The sequence below is a fragment of the Salvelinus alpinus genome, chromosome 5 (genome assembly GCF_045679555.1).
Source record: "Salvelinus alpinus chromosome 5, SLU_Salpinus.1, whole genome shotgun sequence".
NCBI classification, from domain to species: domain Eukaryota; kingdom Metazoa; phylum Chordata; class Actinopteri; order Salmoniformes; family Salmonidae; genus Salvelinus; species Salvelinus alpinus.
The window spans coordinates 38,738,245-38,751,749 of NC_092090.1; the positions used below are offsets into that span (position 1 = coordinate 38,738,245).

General features: G+C 45.4%; 1 protein-coding gene across 3 annotated transcripts in view; it reads left to right on the plus strand.

The window, feature by feature from the left end:
* Nucleotides 1-6,221, plus strand: part of LOC139576143 (E3 ubiquitin-protein ligase NEDD4-like) — a 61,077-nt gene extending 54,856 nt beyond the window's left edge. For all 3 annotated transcript variants that reach the window (XM_071401876.1, XM_071401874.1, XM_071401875.1), the window contains 15 exons: nucleotides 327-404; nucleotides 559-613; nucleotides 703-761; nucleotides 962-1,027; nucleotides 1,262-1,491; nucleotides 1,693-1,814; nucleotides 1,997-2,067; nucleotides 2,200-2,295; nucleotides 2,434-2,507; nucleotides 2,745-2,805; nucleotides 2,900-2,959; nucleotides 3,058-3,165; nucleotides 3,625-3,721; nucleotides 3,914-3,986; nucleotides 4,082-6,221. In XM_071401876.1, the coding sequence (XP_071257977.1) occupies nucleotides 327-404; nucleotides 559-613; nucleotides 703-761; nucleotides 962-1,027; nucleotides 1,262-1,491; nucleotides 1,693-1,814; nucleotides 1,997-2,067; nucleotides 2,200-2,295; nucleotides 2,434-2,507; nucleotides 2,745-2,805; nucleotides 2,900-2,959; nucleotides 3,058-3,165; nucleotides 3,625-3,721; nucleotides 3,914-3,986; nucleotides 4,082-4,184 (1,353 nt within the window). In that variant the 3' untranslated portion in view covers nucleotides 4,185-6,221. The remainder of the gene's footprint in view (nucleotides 1-326; nucleotides 405-558; nucleotides 614-702; nucleotides 762-961; nucleotides 1,028-1,261; nucleotides 1,492-1,692; nucleotides 1,815-1,996; nucleotides 2,068-2,199; nucleotides 2,296-2,433; nucleotides 2,508-2,744; nucleotides 2,806-2,899; nucleotides 2,960-3,057; nucleotides 3,166-3,624; nucleotides 3,722-3,913; nucleotides 3,987-4,081) is intronic.
* The last annotated feature ends 7,284 nt before the right edge of the window (nucleotides 6,222-13,505 follow it).

Below are 13,505 nucleotides of genomic sequence, written 5' to 3' on the forward strand. Positions count from 1 at the left end.
GTTTCAAACTTTTTTCGTTACTACATGATTCCATATGTGTTATTTCATAGTTGTGATGTATTCACTATTATTCTACAATGTAGAAAATAGTACAAATAAAGAAAAACCCTTTGAATGAGTAGGTGTTTAAACTTTTGACTGGTACTATATATGTTGTTTTTCTTGATCAGGTCACTTGATCAAGAAATACCCCCAGGCCCTACCTACAGGGTCTAGTCACGCATCATCGTGGCCAGAATGACCAGTTATCCACTGGACAATACTGACATTCTCACTGCTCCTTCCTGTTTGTGTGACTTATTTCCTGTTTATCTGGCTGTGAACAGGAAGACCCCAGGTTGAAGATTCCTGTGCACATGAGGAGGAGACCTTCGCTAGACCCAACTGACCTCGGGCCAATGCCGGTAAGCTTTACAATGATATCATATCCAATAGCACTCTAAGAAGGCAATTAGCAGCCCAGTGTCATGAGCCTCTTAAAGTCGAAAGTTGCTGAGTGAATGGTTGATTTTAAGGGACAAAATTATGTGAGTAATGTTTGTGCTACCCTTATCTTAGCCTGGCTGGGAGGAGAGGGTCCACAGTGATGGGAGGATATTCTACATAGATCACAGTATGTATGACATGTACTACAATTTGTCAAAATGAGTGAAAAATGCATACGCCTACTACCAATGCTGAATAAATCTGATGTATTTTCAGACACGAAGAACACACAATGGGATGACCCCAGATTGCAGAATTCAGCCATAACTGGACCAGTAAGTACAGATGATATATTTAAAAAGCTATAGCTAGAGATTTTTATTTATTAGTTTCCGGTAGAGTAATTTTAGGAATGCAATATGGCCCATTCTCTTTTTGGAGTCAGGTTCTCCAGGTTGGCCATAAAACCGAATAATTCATCATGTGTTCATAATTGATTTCCGGTCATTGGATCTCCCATCCTTGTCTATTCTAGGCTGTGCCTTACTCCAGAGACTATAAACAGAAGTATGAATACTTCCGGAAGAAGCTGAAGAAACCGGTAAGTATTGTTTTTCCCAAGACAGGTAATCATTGTAATTACTGAAGGCCCTATGCTCTTAATGTTATTACAGCTAAACCTCACAAATAGGTCAGATATACAGCATATTCACACTGTAAAAGCCTATCTTGTCTTTCTCTCAATCATCCTCACAATATCTTCTATGACATTTAGTCCAGCTACATCCCCTGACCTGATGTCCACTCACTCAGCATGCTCTATCTCCAATTCCAGGCTGACATCCCCAACCGCTTTGAGATGAAGCTCAGGCGGAACACCGTGCTAGAGGACTCCTACAGACGAATCCTGTCAATCAAGAGGGCCGACTTCCTGAAGGCGCGGCTGTGGGTGGAGTTTGAGGGAGAGAAGGGCTTGGATTATGGGGGCGTGGCCAGGGAGTGGTTCTTCCTAATCTCCAAGGAGATGTTCAACCCCTATTATGGGCTGTTTGAGTATTCTGCCACGTGAGTCTCTTTTTGAATGTGTTAGAATTCCATTTTAAGGCAAGGAAAAATGGAACAGGCCCTTAATGGGGCTGTTAGTGAATAACATCTCTGACAGCATTATGAATCATTTTAATGAGGATATGTTCTGGAATGGATCAGAGAAGGATTTGGATGACTTTAGAGCTGTGTTAAGTTTCTCCTCTGCATGTTCTGGGGCAGGGACAACTACACTCTGCAGATCAACCCCAACTCAGGCCTCTGCAATGAGGACCACCTGTCCTACTTTAAGTTCATTGGCCGTGTGGCAGGCATGGCTGTCTACCATGGAAAGCTGCTGGACGGTGAGTCTCACTGCTGGTGATTTCACTCATGAACTTTGTGTCTGTTAAAAGTTCATTAATTCGTCTAATAGTAGTGTGACACGAGTGTGTGTGTAGAGAAACTAAGAGCTGAGGACAGCTCTATGCTAGGGCCACAAGGATTAGGTGTGTTGAACAGATCCTGACATGTTATTTTTTTCTAGCCTTCTTCATCAGGCCTTTCTACAAGATGATGTTGCAGAAGCACATTACTCTACAGGACATGGAGTCTGTGGTAGGTACCTAATACTATCTAGATTACTCTCACATCTTCCCATCACCTAATCAGATAGAGACAAGATAAATGAGACATCTAAAACAGCAGTGTTTCACCATAAGGGGTAATGGTGTTTGTGTGTTATTTCAGGACAGTGAGTACTTCAACTCCCTGAAGTGGATATTGGAGAATGACCCGATAGACCTCGATCTGAGATTCACCATAGACGAAGAGCTCTTTGGACAGGTGGGACCTGCTTCCTATTTGTTGTTTGGCACAAGTATTTTCTGTTCTATCTTGTGCCTATTGAGTGAAGTGGTTAAAATCGATGCTAAGTGGAACTCTGGTATCAGTCATGCTGACATCACATTTCCTCCTATTTAGACCCACCAGCATGAGCTGAAGCCAGGAGGATCTGAAATAGTAGTCACCGATGACAACAAGAAGGAATACATCCAGTAAGCACCAGAGCCCTCTGCTGGTAGAAAGAGGAAACATGCCTCATACACACTGCCATGTAGTGCTGTTCAGCTGGTTACCTGTAGGTGACCCACAAGTAACATATTTGGCCTTAGAAGGGTTTGCAAATGGACAATGAAACCACTACCCACCACATAATGTCTGCATCATTAGATAAATTATAAATTATTAGGGCTTTTGAATGCTTCCATTTCAAAATAAACATTTTCTTTCAGTCTTGTCATGCAGTGGAGGTTCGTGAACAGGATACTGAAGCAGATGACCGCATTCAAGGAGGTAAACACTAGGTTTTATTGAGATGTTTTGATTGAGTTGTGATAAGATTGAAAGAAACGGTTGACTTATTGCGTGTTCCTCTCTCTTGTCTTAGGGATTCTATGAGTTGATACCCCAGGATCTCATCAAGATCTTTGACGAGAATGAGCTGGAGGTGGGTGTCATTCCTATCACTCTGAGATGTATGCATGACTGAGAGCCTGTCTTTCCAGATTGTTGAGTGATGTTCTGTCTGTTTTTTTTTCTCTCTAGCTCCTGATGTGTGGCCTGGGAGACGTGGATGTGAACGACTGGAGGGAGAACACCAAGTACAAGAATGGCTACTGTCCCAACCAGCCTGTCATCCTGTGGTTCTGGAAGGTAAGAGGATACTCCACCACTGGAGCAGAAGCCTCTGGATTCTAGAGTGTTTTTGTTAGGGATGTACGGTTTATTGGTGACCATATCGGTAACGGACGATAATTGGTTAAAAATATTATGTCGACATCTGTCTGATGTGGAGACAAAGGACAATGATGGGGACTGAAATGTATCCGTTATTAGTTGCGGAGACAAACTGAGCGGTCTGTGGCATTTTTTTTTAAGTGGGTGGCGCAACTTGAAGAAAAACTCTTCCTATGAATTTGGCTTTAGCGTCCAAATGGTTTGAGCTATTAGCTATTATTAGCCCATTCCTGAAAGCGAAAACTCCCAAGAACACATTGGATATCGGTAAATATCTGATATCGGGCCAGAATTTCCACATCGATGCATCCTTAGTTTTTTGGTGAATTATCAATATTCATTACAACTATTTGAATGATATTTTGTCATTCTCAGACTGTTCTGCTGATGGATGCAGAGAAGCGTATCCGCCTGTTGCAGTTCGTGACTGGCACCTCCCGGGTCCCAATGAATGGCTTTGCAGAGCTCTATGGTGAGTCCTCTTCTCTACTTCTCTGTATTAAGACTCATTTGTATAATACAGGGTATATTCTAGGTATGTTTTTAACCATTTTGTCATTACATAGATTGATATGAACTTTGAAACATGGATTCTGAGTTGTAACCAGAGGTGTTTGTATATGATTCTCTCCTCCTAATCTTGTTTTATGTTATGAAATCACAGGGTCTAACGGACCACAGCTGTTTACCATTGAGCAGTGGGGAACACGAGACAAACTACCTAGAGCCCACACATGGTGAGTACCTAACAATACAGCAGTTTGGCTAATAGTCCTACCTGATTACTGCAACAAATGTGCATTTGAATTTGGTTTTGTTTTACCGTCTTCAGCTTCAACCGGCTGGACCTGCCTCCCTATGAGTCGTTTGAGGAGCTGAGGGAGAAGCTACACATCGCCATAGAGAATGCACAAGGCTTTGATGGAGTGGATTAGGGGAGTGTGTGGCCTATGGCACAGATGTTAAAATGGCAGTTACTGCCAGTGAACTGAGGGCTAGCACCAAGTTTTGTGCTGTAGTTCTGTTTAATGCTGATAAAACACATAATATTCAGGTCCAGACCTGACCTGCCAACCGCCTGAGAAGATGGAGAACAGTCACAGACAGCAAAGTCTTAGGTGCTCCTCTCTCCTGCACAGTGGAAGGGATGGATGAGTGAAAATCACTTCTTAAATCACTCTTGGTCTGTGAAGTTTACAAATAGTTTTTTTGTGTCTCGTAAATATGTATGTATACTTATACCAGATCTATATACAATTTATCAAATGCATTATATCATACAGATATTATTGTTCATCTATGATAAACATTCTATCATGAGGAGATTGACATTGGACTTCGATATACATTACCGTATATACACTGGTGTCGAAAGCATTTCACAGGGATGCTGGCCCATGACTCCAATGCTTCCCACAGTTGTGTCAAGTTGGCTGGATGTCTTTTGAGTGGTGGACCACAGGAAACTTGAGCGTGAAATACCAAGCAGTGTTGCAGTTCTTGACACAAACCGGTGCGCCTGGCACCTACAACAATACCACGTTCAAAGGCACATAAATATTTTGTTTTGCCCATTAACCCTCTGAATGGCACACAGACACAATCCATGTATCAAGGCTTCAAAATCCTTCTTTAACCTGTCTCCTCCTCTTCATCTACACTGATTTGAAGTGGATTTAACAAGTGACATCAATAAGGGATAATAGCTTTCAGCTGGATTCACCTGGTCAGTCTATGTAATGGAAAGAGCAGGTGTTCCTAGTGTTTTTTTTTTACAATCACAGAGTATGTGTCTGAGCAATGGACAGTGAATGCACCTTTGTATAGCATACTGGGGATATCATAGAACTGACGACTCCACATTATACTCCATTGAAAAACCATGTTGCCATTGCGCTCTCTTTCTTGCACACACACTTGCAAAATATGTGTTTCCTCTGCTGTTTTTTTTATTCAGTGATGGATGTATAATTTTTTATTCCGCTATTCCAGGGTTCTCAACCCTGTTCCTGGAGCACTACCCTTCTGTAGGTTTTCACCTCCAACCCCAGTTGTAACTAATTAATATAATCAGGAGCGCTAGATTAGGGTTGGACTGAACCTACAGGACAGTAGGTCTCCAGAAACAGGGTTGGAGAGCCCTGCTCTATTCATGGGTGTTATAGAGCAGTATAATACTCTATTTTTAGGAGTATATTTATTTTTTTCAAATTGCTCTATGTAATAACTCTATTGAATTAATATCAAGAAATTGATACTATCAATTCTCAAAGATTTCTGCGAATGTCTTTTTTTGCCTTTGATTATCTTGAGGTAATTGACTGTACATATGCAGTGGTGTGCTCTATCAAAGAATGTATTGTATGAATGGTACAAAACATGTTTACACTATCTGGTATGTTTACAGATTGTTGAAGGAAAATATGGTATTTTTCATTTCTCTTAAATCAAAATGTTATACTTGTGCTTTTATAAGGTAAAGCACTTTGTTAAAATAGTTATAAAAGTCTTAGTGTCTTGATCTTTGCCAAACTATCAATTTCAGAATGCATACGTTGAGTATGATTTCATACTAAAATCCTCTGCTTTTAAGTGCACATTTGACTTGAGTACATTTTACTTGCCATGGAAGAAAAAAGCACATTTCATTTCACTGTTAATTAAGACTTACATTACAAATGAAGGCATTGTACTTTATCATAACATTTGATCATCCCAATCTTTGACATGCTCTTATCCTTTAGTTGAATGGATATATTGTTAACATCCGATACTCTATCATTCATTATTTTAAGAGATACTTAATTTATATATTGTGTCAGAAACGTAATTCTGACAACTAAGTGGATTTTCTATCAATGCTTTAATGAAATAAAACTTCTGTGTCTTGTTGAAAACAACATGTTTTGATTGCATGCCAAAGTAAATGGCAACATATTTAGAAAAACGAATAAATGGAAAATGCCACCTAATCTTCTCCTTTCATATTATTCTGAACAAAAATATAAACACAACGTGAAATGTTGGTCCCATGATCCATAAGCTGAAATAAAAGATCCCAGAAATGAGCCAGATGCACAAAAAGCTTATTTCTCTCAAATCTTGGGCACAAATATGTTTACATCCCTGTTAATGACCATTTCTCCTTTGCCAAGATAATCCATCCACCTGACAGGTGTGGCATATCAAGAAGACGATTAAACAGCTTGATCATTACATAGGTCTACATTGTGCTGGGGACAATAAAAGGCCACTCTAAAATGTGCAGTTTTATCACAACACATTGCCACCAATGTCTCAAGTTTTGAGGGACCATGCAATTGGCATGCTGACTGTAGGAATGTCCACCAGAGTTGTTACCAGAGAATGTAATGTTCATTTCTCTACTGCCTCCAACGCCATTTTAGAGAATTTGGCAGTAGGTTCAACCGGCCTCACCACTTGTAACCCATGCCAGCCCAGGACTTCCACATCCGGCTTCTTCACCTGCGGGATCATCTGAGACTAGTCACCTGGACAGTTGATGGAACTGAGGAGTATGTATGTCTAATAAGGCCCTTTTGTGGGGAAAAACATTCTGATTGGCTGCGCCCCTGCCCAGTTGTGAAATCCATTGATTAGGGCTTAATGAATTTATTTCAATTGACAGATTTCCTTATATGAACTGTAACTCAGTAAAATTGTTGCATGGTGCGTTTATATTTTTGTACAGTAGAGTTGTTCGATATCTACAAGCCAGAGGATTACTTTTATTCTGCACTTTTTGATGACAGAATTTGTCTGTTTTAAGACTAGTTAATTTCTCAAGACATGCAGCTCTTTACTATTCAGTATGTGTCATATGCTCTTTAAGTCAACTGTGCAATAAGCACTTTTTTGTTATATACCTTTAAAAATAGCTTTTTCCCATCATCACCGGGATACAGAGGTTTTGTTTGATCACAATGAACACTGCCTACATATTGGCTGTGTTCGAGCGCATCAAATCAGTGATGTACTGTTAGTCAATTTGGACTGATTCTAACCTCATGCACACATCCCAGGTCAACCCTCAACCCTAACTCTAACCTTAGCTTCATGTCCACATCCCAGTTCAACCCACAACCCTAACTCTAACCTTAGCTTCATGTCCACATCCCAGTTCAACCCTCAACCAAAAGCCTAACTCTAACCCTAGCTTCATGTCCACTATCCAGATCAACCCTCAACCACAACCCTAACCGTAGCTTCATGTCCGCTATCCAGATCAACCCTCAACCAAAACCCTAACTCTAACCCTAGCTTCATGTCCACATCCCAGTTCAACCCTCAACCACAACCCTAACTCTAACCCTAGCTTCATGTCCACATCCCAGTTCAACCCTAGCCTCAACCACAACCCTAACCGTAGCTTCATGTCCACTATCCAGATCAACCCTCAACCAAAACCCTAACTCTAACCCTAGCTTCATGTCCACATCCCCAAATAAGTTAATGGAAAGCTTCCCCTCTAAAGCAGGCAGGGCTCATTCATATGATTCAGCTTAACCACAACTGTCCTGTTTTCCCCCAAGCCCCAAAGTGCTGGCTAAAGACCAACCCCCCCAGGCTGAAGGGTCAGGTGGTAGGTCACACACAATTCAGGCCAGCCTTTTGGACGCTGCTGGGGTCAGTGAGGATGGGTCTGTATGGAAGCAGGATGACACTGGGCTTGTCCAATAGCAGAAGGCCTTGGATGTGCCGGATACCCCCCACCCCCCTTTTAACCTATTGATCTGGCCCCAGAGCTCGACCTCCATCCATGTGCAGTTCTATCTTCACTCCACCCCCTAACAGTGTCGTGTTGGCAGGTGCCCAAAACCAATTCCTAATCGAACATCCTCAAGAGACCCCCCCCCCCCCCTTCCCCTGTGAGGGGTCACCATAAATGAGGCTGCATATTCACTTTCGCATTTTATGTAAGTGCAGGTTAGCCTGGGTCACAAACAAACATCTTTCTAATACAATGATTTGTTAGGACAGTACTGTAGTATATCGCTACGCAGCCTACTGGATGTTCAGTTATCGTGATGGATCACATGGTTGTAGTAATATTACATAAGAGGATCATAGTGTGTCCAAATTGATTGTTCAGACTAACAAACAATATTAGGCTAAGTGATTTTAGAGTTATTACAGTCATAAGGCACTATACATTGTAAATCAATGTGAGTTCAAAATTAGCAGATCTTAAATTAGATCTTTTTTTTCCAATGAAGAATCATAAGTCCTTGCACTTGCATTTTAACTTGAAATATTTCACGAGTTCAGTTATATTTCCTAAAATAGTTTTGCATCACCACTTTTACACCTTAGCTTTCATCCATTTTCTCTTTGTTGAAGTGCACATCTTGATCCTTGACTGTGAGAATCAGCTTTTGGTTTGGTTATATTTTGGGCTGGGGACACTCAAGGACACAACAGCTGGGCCTCGGGCCCTGCTGCTGAATGAGAGTCCAGAGCAGGGAGGAAGGTCAAACTCACTCCATAATAAAACATGGACACTGGATCAATATCTGCATTTAAGCAGCAGCTGTCCTGCTCCTACCAATGCTTCCTGGTAATTGCTGAGCCCAGTTCTCAGTGGTGGAGAGAGTGCCTCATTTCCATAAACAGTTTTCTATCCTCCAGAGTGACCATTTGCAGTGCAGTTGCCCTGTTTGACATGGAGTGACTTTTACCGGCCCATGTTGAAACAAACACAAATGTATCTATCTTTACCCATATGCCGTAATAAAGGTCTATGTGACCGAAACATTTTCATTTGTCAATTATGTTTAATTATGCAAGTATACACAATGAGTTATTTTACCAGTTCTCTATGTCCATGTCGTCACTTTCAAAGTGGGAACATTGGTCAAGATGTTATATGGACCAAATTTTTCAACACCTTCTTTCCGTTGGTCAAGTGTCCCTGAGTTGTCTTAAAACGCATCATACTGGTGTTGGAATACAGCCGTGTCCTTGAGAGCCATTAAAAACAAATGCATGGTGTAAATAGTATATGGCATTGGCAACTGATAGTGTGTAAGGCCAATATGCCAAGAGCTTATAAAAGTTTTAAGATGTCTGTAAGTGTCTGAGCATTATGCAATGGAGGTTGCTATTTTAATGACACTTCAGAGTTATGTTGTGGGATATCTCACTAAGAAAGTTACTGAATTATTGAAACTAACTGGGAAGTGTTATGATGCTCTGTCAACCTAAACACTTATGATAGGTAATTATCACCACCCTCTATCTTTTCCTCTTGTTCTCTAACTGTGGCTATTAGCAGTCTTAACTGCAACTCATTTGTGTTAGAATACAGACTCGTCATTGAGGGGCATTACAAATAAATGCATGCTTGGAAGACAACATGATAACCTGAATACCTGTCACGACTCCCACCGAAGGTGGCTCCCCTTCCTGTTCGGGTGGCGCTCGGCGGTTGTCGTCACCGGCCTATTAGCTGCCACTGATCCTTTTTTTCCCCCCTTGTCTGTTTATTAGTTGCACCTGTGTTTAGTTAGGTTAACTGGTTGGGCTTTAATTACCAGCCGGCCCGCCTGCTGGTTGTGCGGGATTATTTTCAGTATACGTTTGTACTCGACTGTAAGTCATGGTTGTTTGTGTATGGTGTTTTTTGCTGAACTGTTTAATTCCCCCTGTTTGGGGCATTTGTTTGAGTTGGCGTCATTTTCACCGGTGTGGTGTAATAAAGGTATCGCTACCCTGAACTCGCTGCTTGCTGCGCCTGACTTCTTCCTCCACTACACCCCGGACGTTACAGAATCCCGCACCACCCAAGAATGGAGTCAGCAGGAGCAGCTGCCAACCCCCTTCCATCGATGGAGGAACGTGTCCTCCACCACACCAGCATTCTCCATCGGATCGGATCCGCGATGGACCAGATGATGGAGAGAATGGACCGATGGGAGAGGAGTGGTCTCCTCTCTCCACCTTCAGTTTCCCCAGCTCTGGACCCCTCTTCTCCTCTCTCCCCATCCTCCGGCTCCAGCGCTCTCCGTCTTGCGCTCCCGAGGGAATATGATGGAGCGGAGGCGAGGTGTCAGGGGTTCTTGCTCCAACTGGAACTGTACCTGGCGACTGTGAGGCCCACTCCCTTGGGAGCGGAGAGGGTGAGTGTCCTCATCTCCTGCCTGACGGGTCGTGCTCTGGAGTGGGCAAACGCGGTCTGGAATGGCCCAGACTCGGCGAAGGAGCACTACCCGGAATTCACTACCCGGGAGAGCGACTGTTCCACCTTAGGCAGGAGAAGAGGAGCGCCCAGGATTACGCCTTGGAGTTCCGGACCTTGGCCGCTGGGTCTGGGTGAAACGACAGGGCTCTGATAGACCACTACCGGTGTAGTCTCCGGGAGGACGTCCACTGGGAGCTCTCCCTGGATGAACTTATCGACATGTCTATCCGGCTGGACAATCTGCTGGCTGCCCGCGGGCGTTCGGAGAGGGTCCTGTTCGTTCCACCACCCAGCGCCCCCGCTCCCATTCCTATGGAGTTGGGAGGGGCCATGCCGAGGGGTACCGGAGGAGGGGGCTCCCCCTGCACCAGCTGTGGTCGGAGAGGACACACGGCCGAGGGGGGACCCGTCTGGGAGTCGAGATGGCAGGCGGAACGCTTCTTGGTCACCCCAGGTGAGTCAGCATCAAACTCACCCAGAACCCCCTGTTGGTCACATGTTTGTCTTGATTTTTTTTCTTGAATTTTTCCTCTCTTCCCAGCATAAGGCTCTAGTCGATTCAGGTGCAGCTGGGAATTTTATGGATCGTGGACTCGCCATCAAGCTGGGTGTTCCGCTCGTGCCGATAGATTCTCCCTTCCCCGTGCACTCCCTAGACAGCCGGCCATTAGGGTCAGGGTTGGTCAGGGAGGCCACAGTTCCACTGGACATGGTGACGCAGGGGAATCATAGGGAGCGAATTAGTCTCTTCTTTATCGATTCGCTTGTGTTTCCAGTTGTGCTGGGGATTCCCTGGCTGGCTAGTCACAATCCTAAGATTTCGTGGAGACAGGGGGTTCTCCAGGGGTGGTCAGAGGAGTGTTCTGGAAAGTGTCTGGGAGTTTCCATCGGTGCCACGTCGGTGGAGAGTCCAGACCAGGGTTCCACGGTGCGCACCCCCCCCGAATATGCCGATTTGGCAATCGCTTTCAGTAAGAAGAGAGCGACTAAATTACCACCTCATCGTCCGGGGGGGGGATTGTGCGATAAATCTCCAGGTAAACGCTGCGCTTCCCAAGAGTCACGTGTACCCATTGTCCCAGGAGGAGACCTTGGCTATGGAAACATATGTCACGGAATCTCTGGGACAGGGGTACATTCGGCCCTCCATCTCACCCGTCTCCTCGAGTTTCTTTTTTGTGAAGAAAAAGGAGGGAGATCTGCGTCCATGCATTGATTATAGAGGTCTAAATGCCATCACAGTGGGGTTTAGTTACCCACTACCTCTCATCGCTACGGCGGTGGAATCATTTCACGGAGCACAGTTTTTCACAAAATTGGATCTCAGGAGCGCGTATAGTCTGGTGCGTATTCGGGAGGGAGACGAGTGGAAAACCGCATTTAGTACCACATCGGGCCACTATGAGTACCTCGTCATGCCGTATGGGTTAAAGAATGCTCCAGCCGTCTTTCAATCTTTTGTAGACGAGATTCTCAGGGACCTGCATGGCCAGGGCGTGGTCGTTTATATTGATTATATTCTGATCTATTCTGCCACCCGCGCCGCGCATGTGTCTCTGGTACGCAAGGTGCTTGGTAGACTGCTGAAGCATGACCTATACGTCAAGGCTGAGAAGTGTGTGTTCTCCAAACGAGCCGTCTCCTTCCTGGGTTATCACATTTCCACCTCAGGGGTGGTGATGGAATGTGACCGCATTAAGGCTGTGCGTAATTGGCCGACTCCTACCACGGTGAAGGAGGTGCAGCGGTTTTTGGGTTTTGCCAATTATTACCGGAGGTTTATCTGAGGTTTTGGCCAGGTAGCGGCTCCCATTACTTCACTGCTGAGGGGGGGGGGCGGTGCGTTTGCGGTGGTCGGCAGAGGCGGACAGAGCCTTCAATAGGTTGAAGGCGCTGTTCACGGATGCACTAGTGTTGGCGCACCCGGACCCCTCTCTAGCATTCATAGTGGAGGTGGACGCGTCCGAGGCTGGGGTGGGTGCCGTGCTATCACAGCGCTCGGGTACGCCACCAAAACTCCGCCCCTGCGCTTTCTTTTTGAGGAAGCTCAGTCCGGCGGAGCGTAACTATGATGTGGGGGACCGGGAGTTGTTAGCGGTGGTCAGGGCCCTGAGGGTGTGGAGACACTGGCTTGAGGGGGCTAGGCACCCTTTTCTCATCTGGACCGACCACCAGAATCTGGGTATATTCGGGCAGCTAGGAGACTGAATCCACGTCAGGCAAGGTGGGCCATGTTTTTCACCCGATTTAGGTTTACTTTGTCTTATAGACCAGGCTCCCTGAATGTAAAGGCCGACGCACTGTCCCGTCTTTATGACACGGAGGATCGGTCCACCGAGCCTACTCCCATCCTTCCAGCCTCGAGGCTGATGGCACCAGTATGGGAGGTGGACTCGGAAATCGAGCGGGCGTTACGGGCGGAGCCTGCGCCTCCTCAGTGTCCGGCTGGGCGTAAGTACGTGCCGCTTGGTGTTTGGGACCAACTGATTCGGTGGGCTCACACCTTACCCTCCTCGAGTCATCCTGGGGTGGCGAGGACAGTGCGGGGCCTCTGGGGGAAGTATTGGTGGCCCACCTTGGCTAGGGACGTTAGGGTTTATGTCTCTTCCTGTTTGGTGTGCGCCCAGAGTAAGGCTCCTAGGCACCTTCCTAGAGGGAAGTTACAACCACTCCCCGTTCCACAACGGCCATGGTCTCACTTATCAGTGGATTTCCTGACCGATCTCCCCCCGTCTCAGGGGAACACCACGGTTTTTGTGGTTGTGGACCGGTTTTTTAAGTCTTGCCATCTCCTCCCGTTGCACGGTCTCCCTACAGCCCTACAGACTTCGGAGGCGTTATTCACCCACGTCTTCCGGCACTACGGGGTGCCGGAGGACATCGTCTCTGATCGGGGTCCCCAGTTCACGTCCAGGGTATGGAGGGCGTTCATGGAGCGTCTGGGGGTCTCGGTCAGCCTGACCTCCGGTTATCACCCCGAGAGTAATGGGCAGGTGGAGAGAGTGAACCAGGAGGTGGGTAGGTTTCTGCGGTCGTATTGCCAGGACCGGCCCAG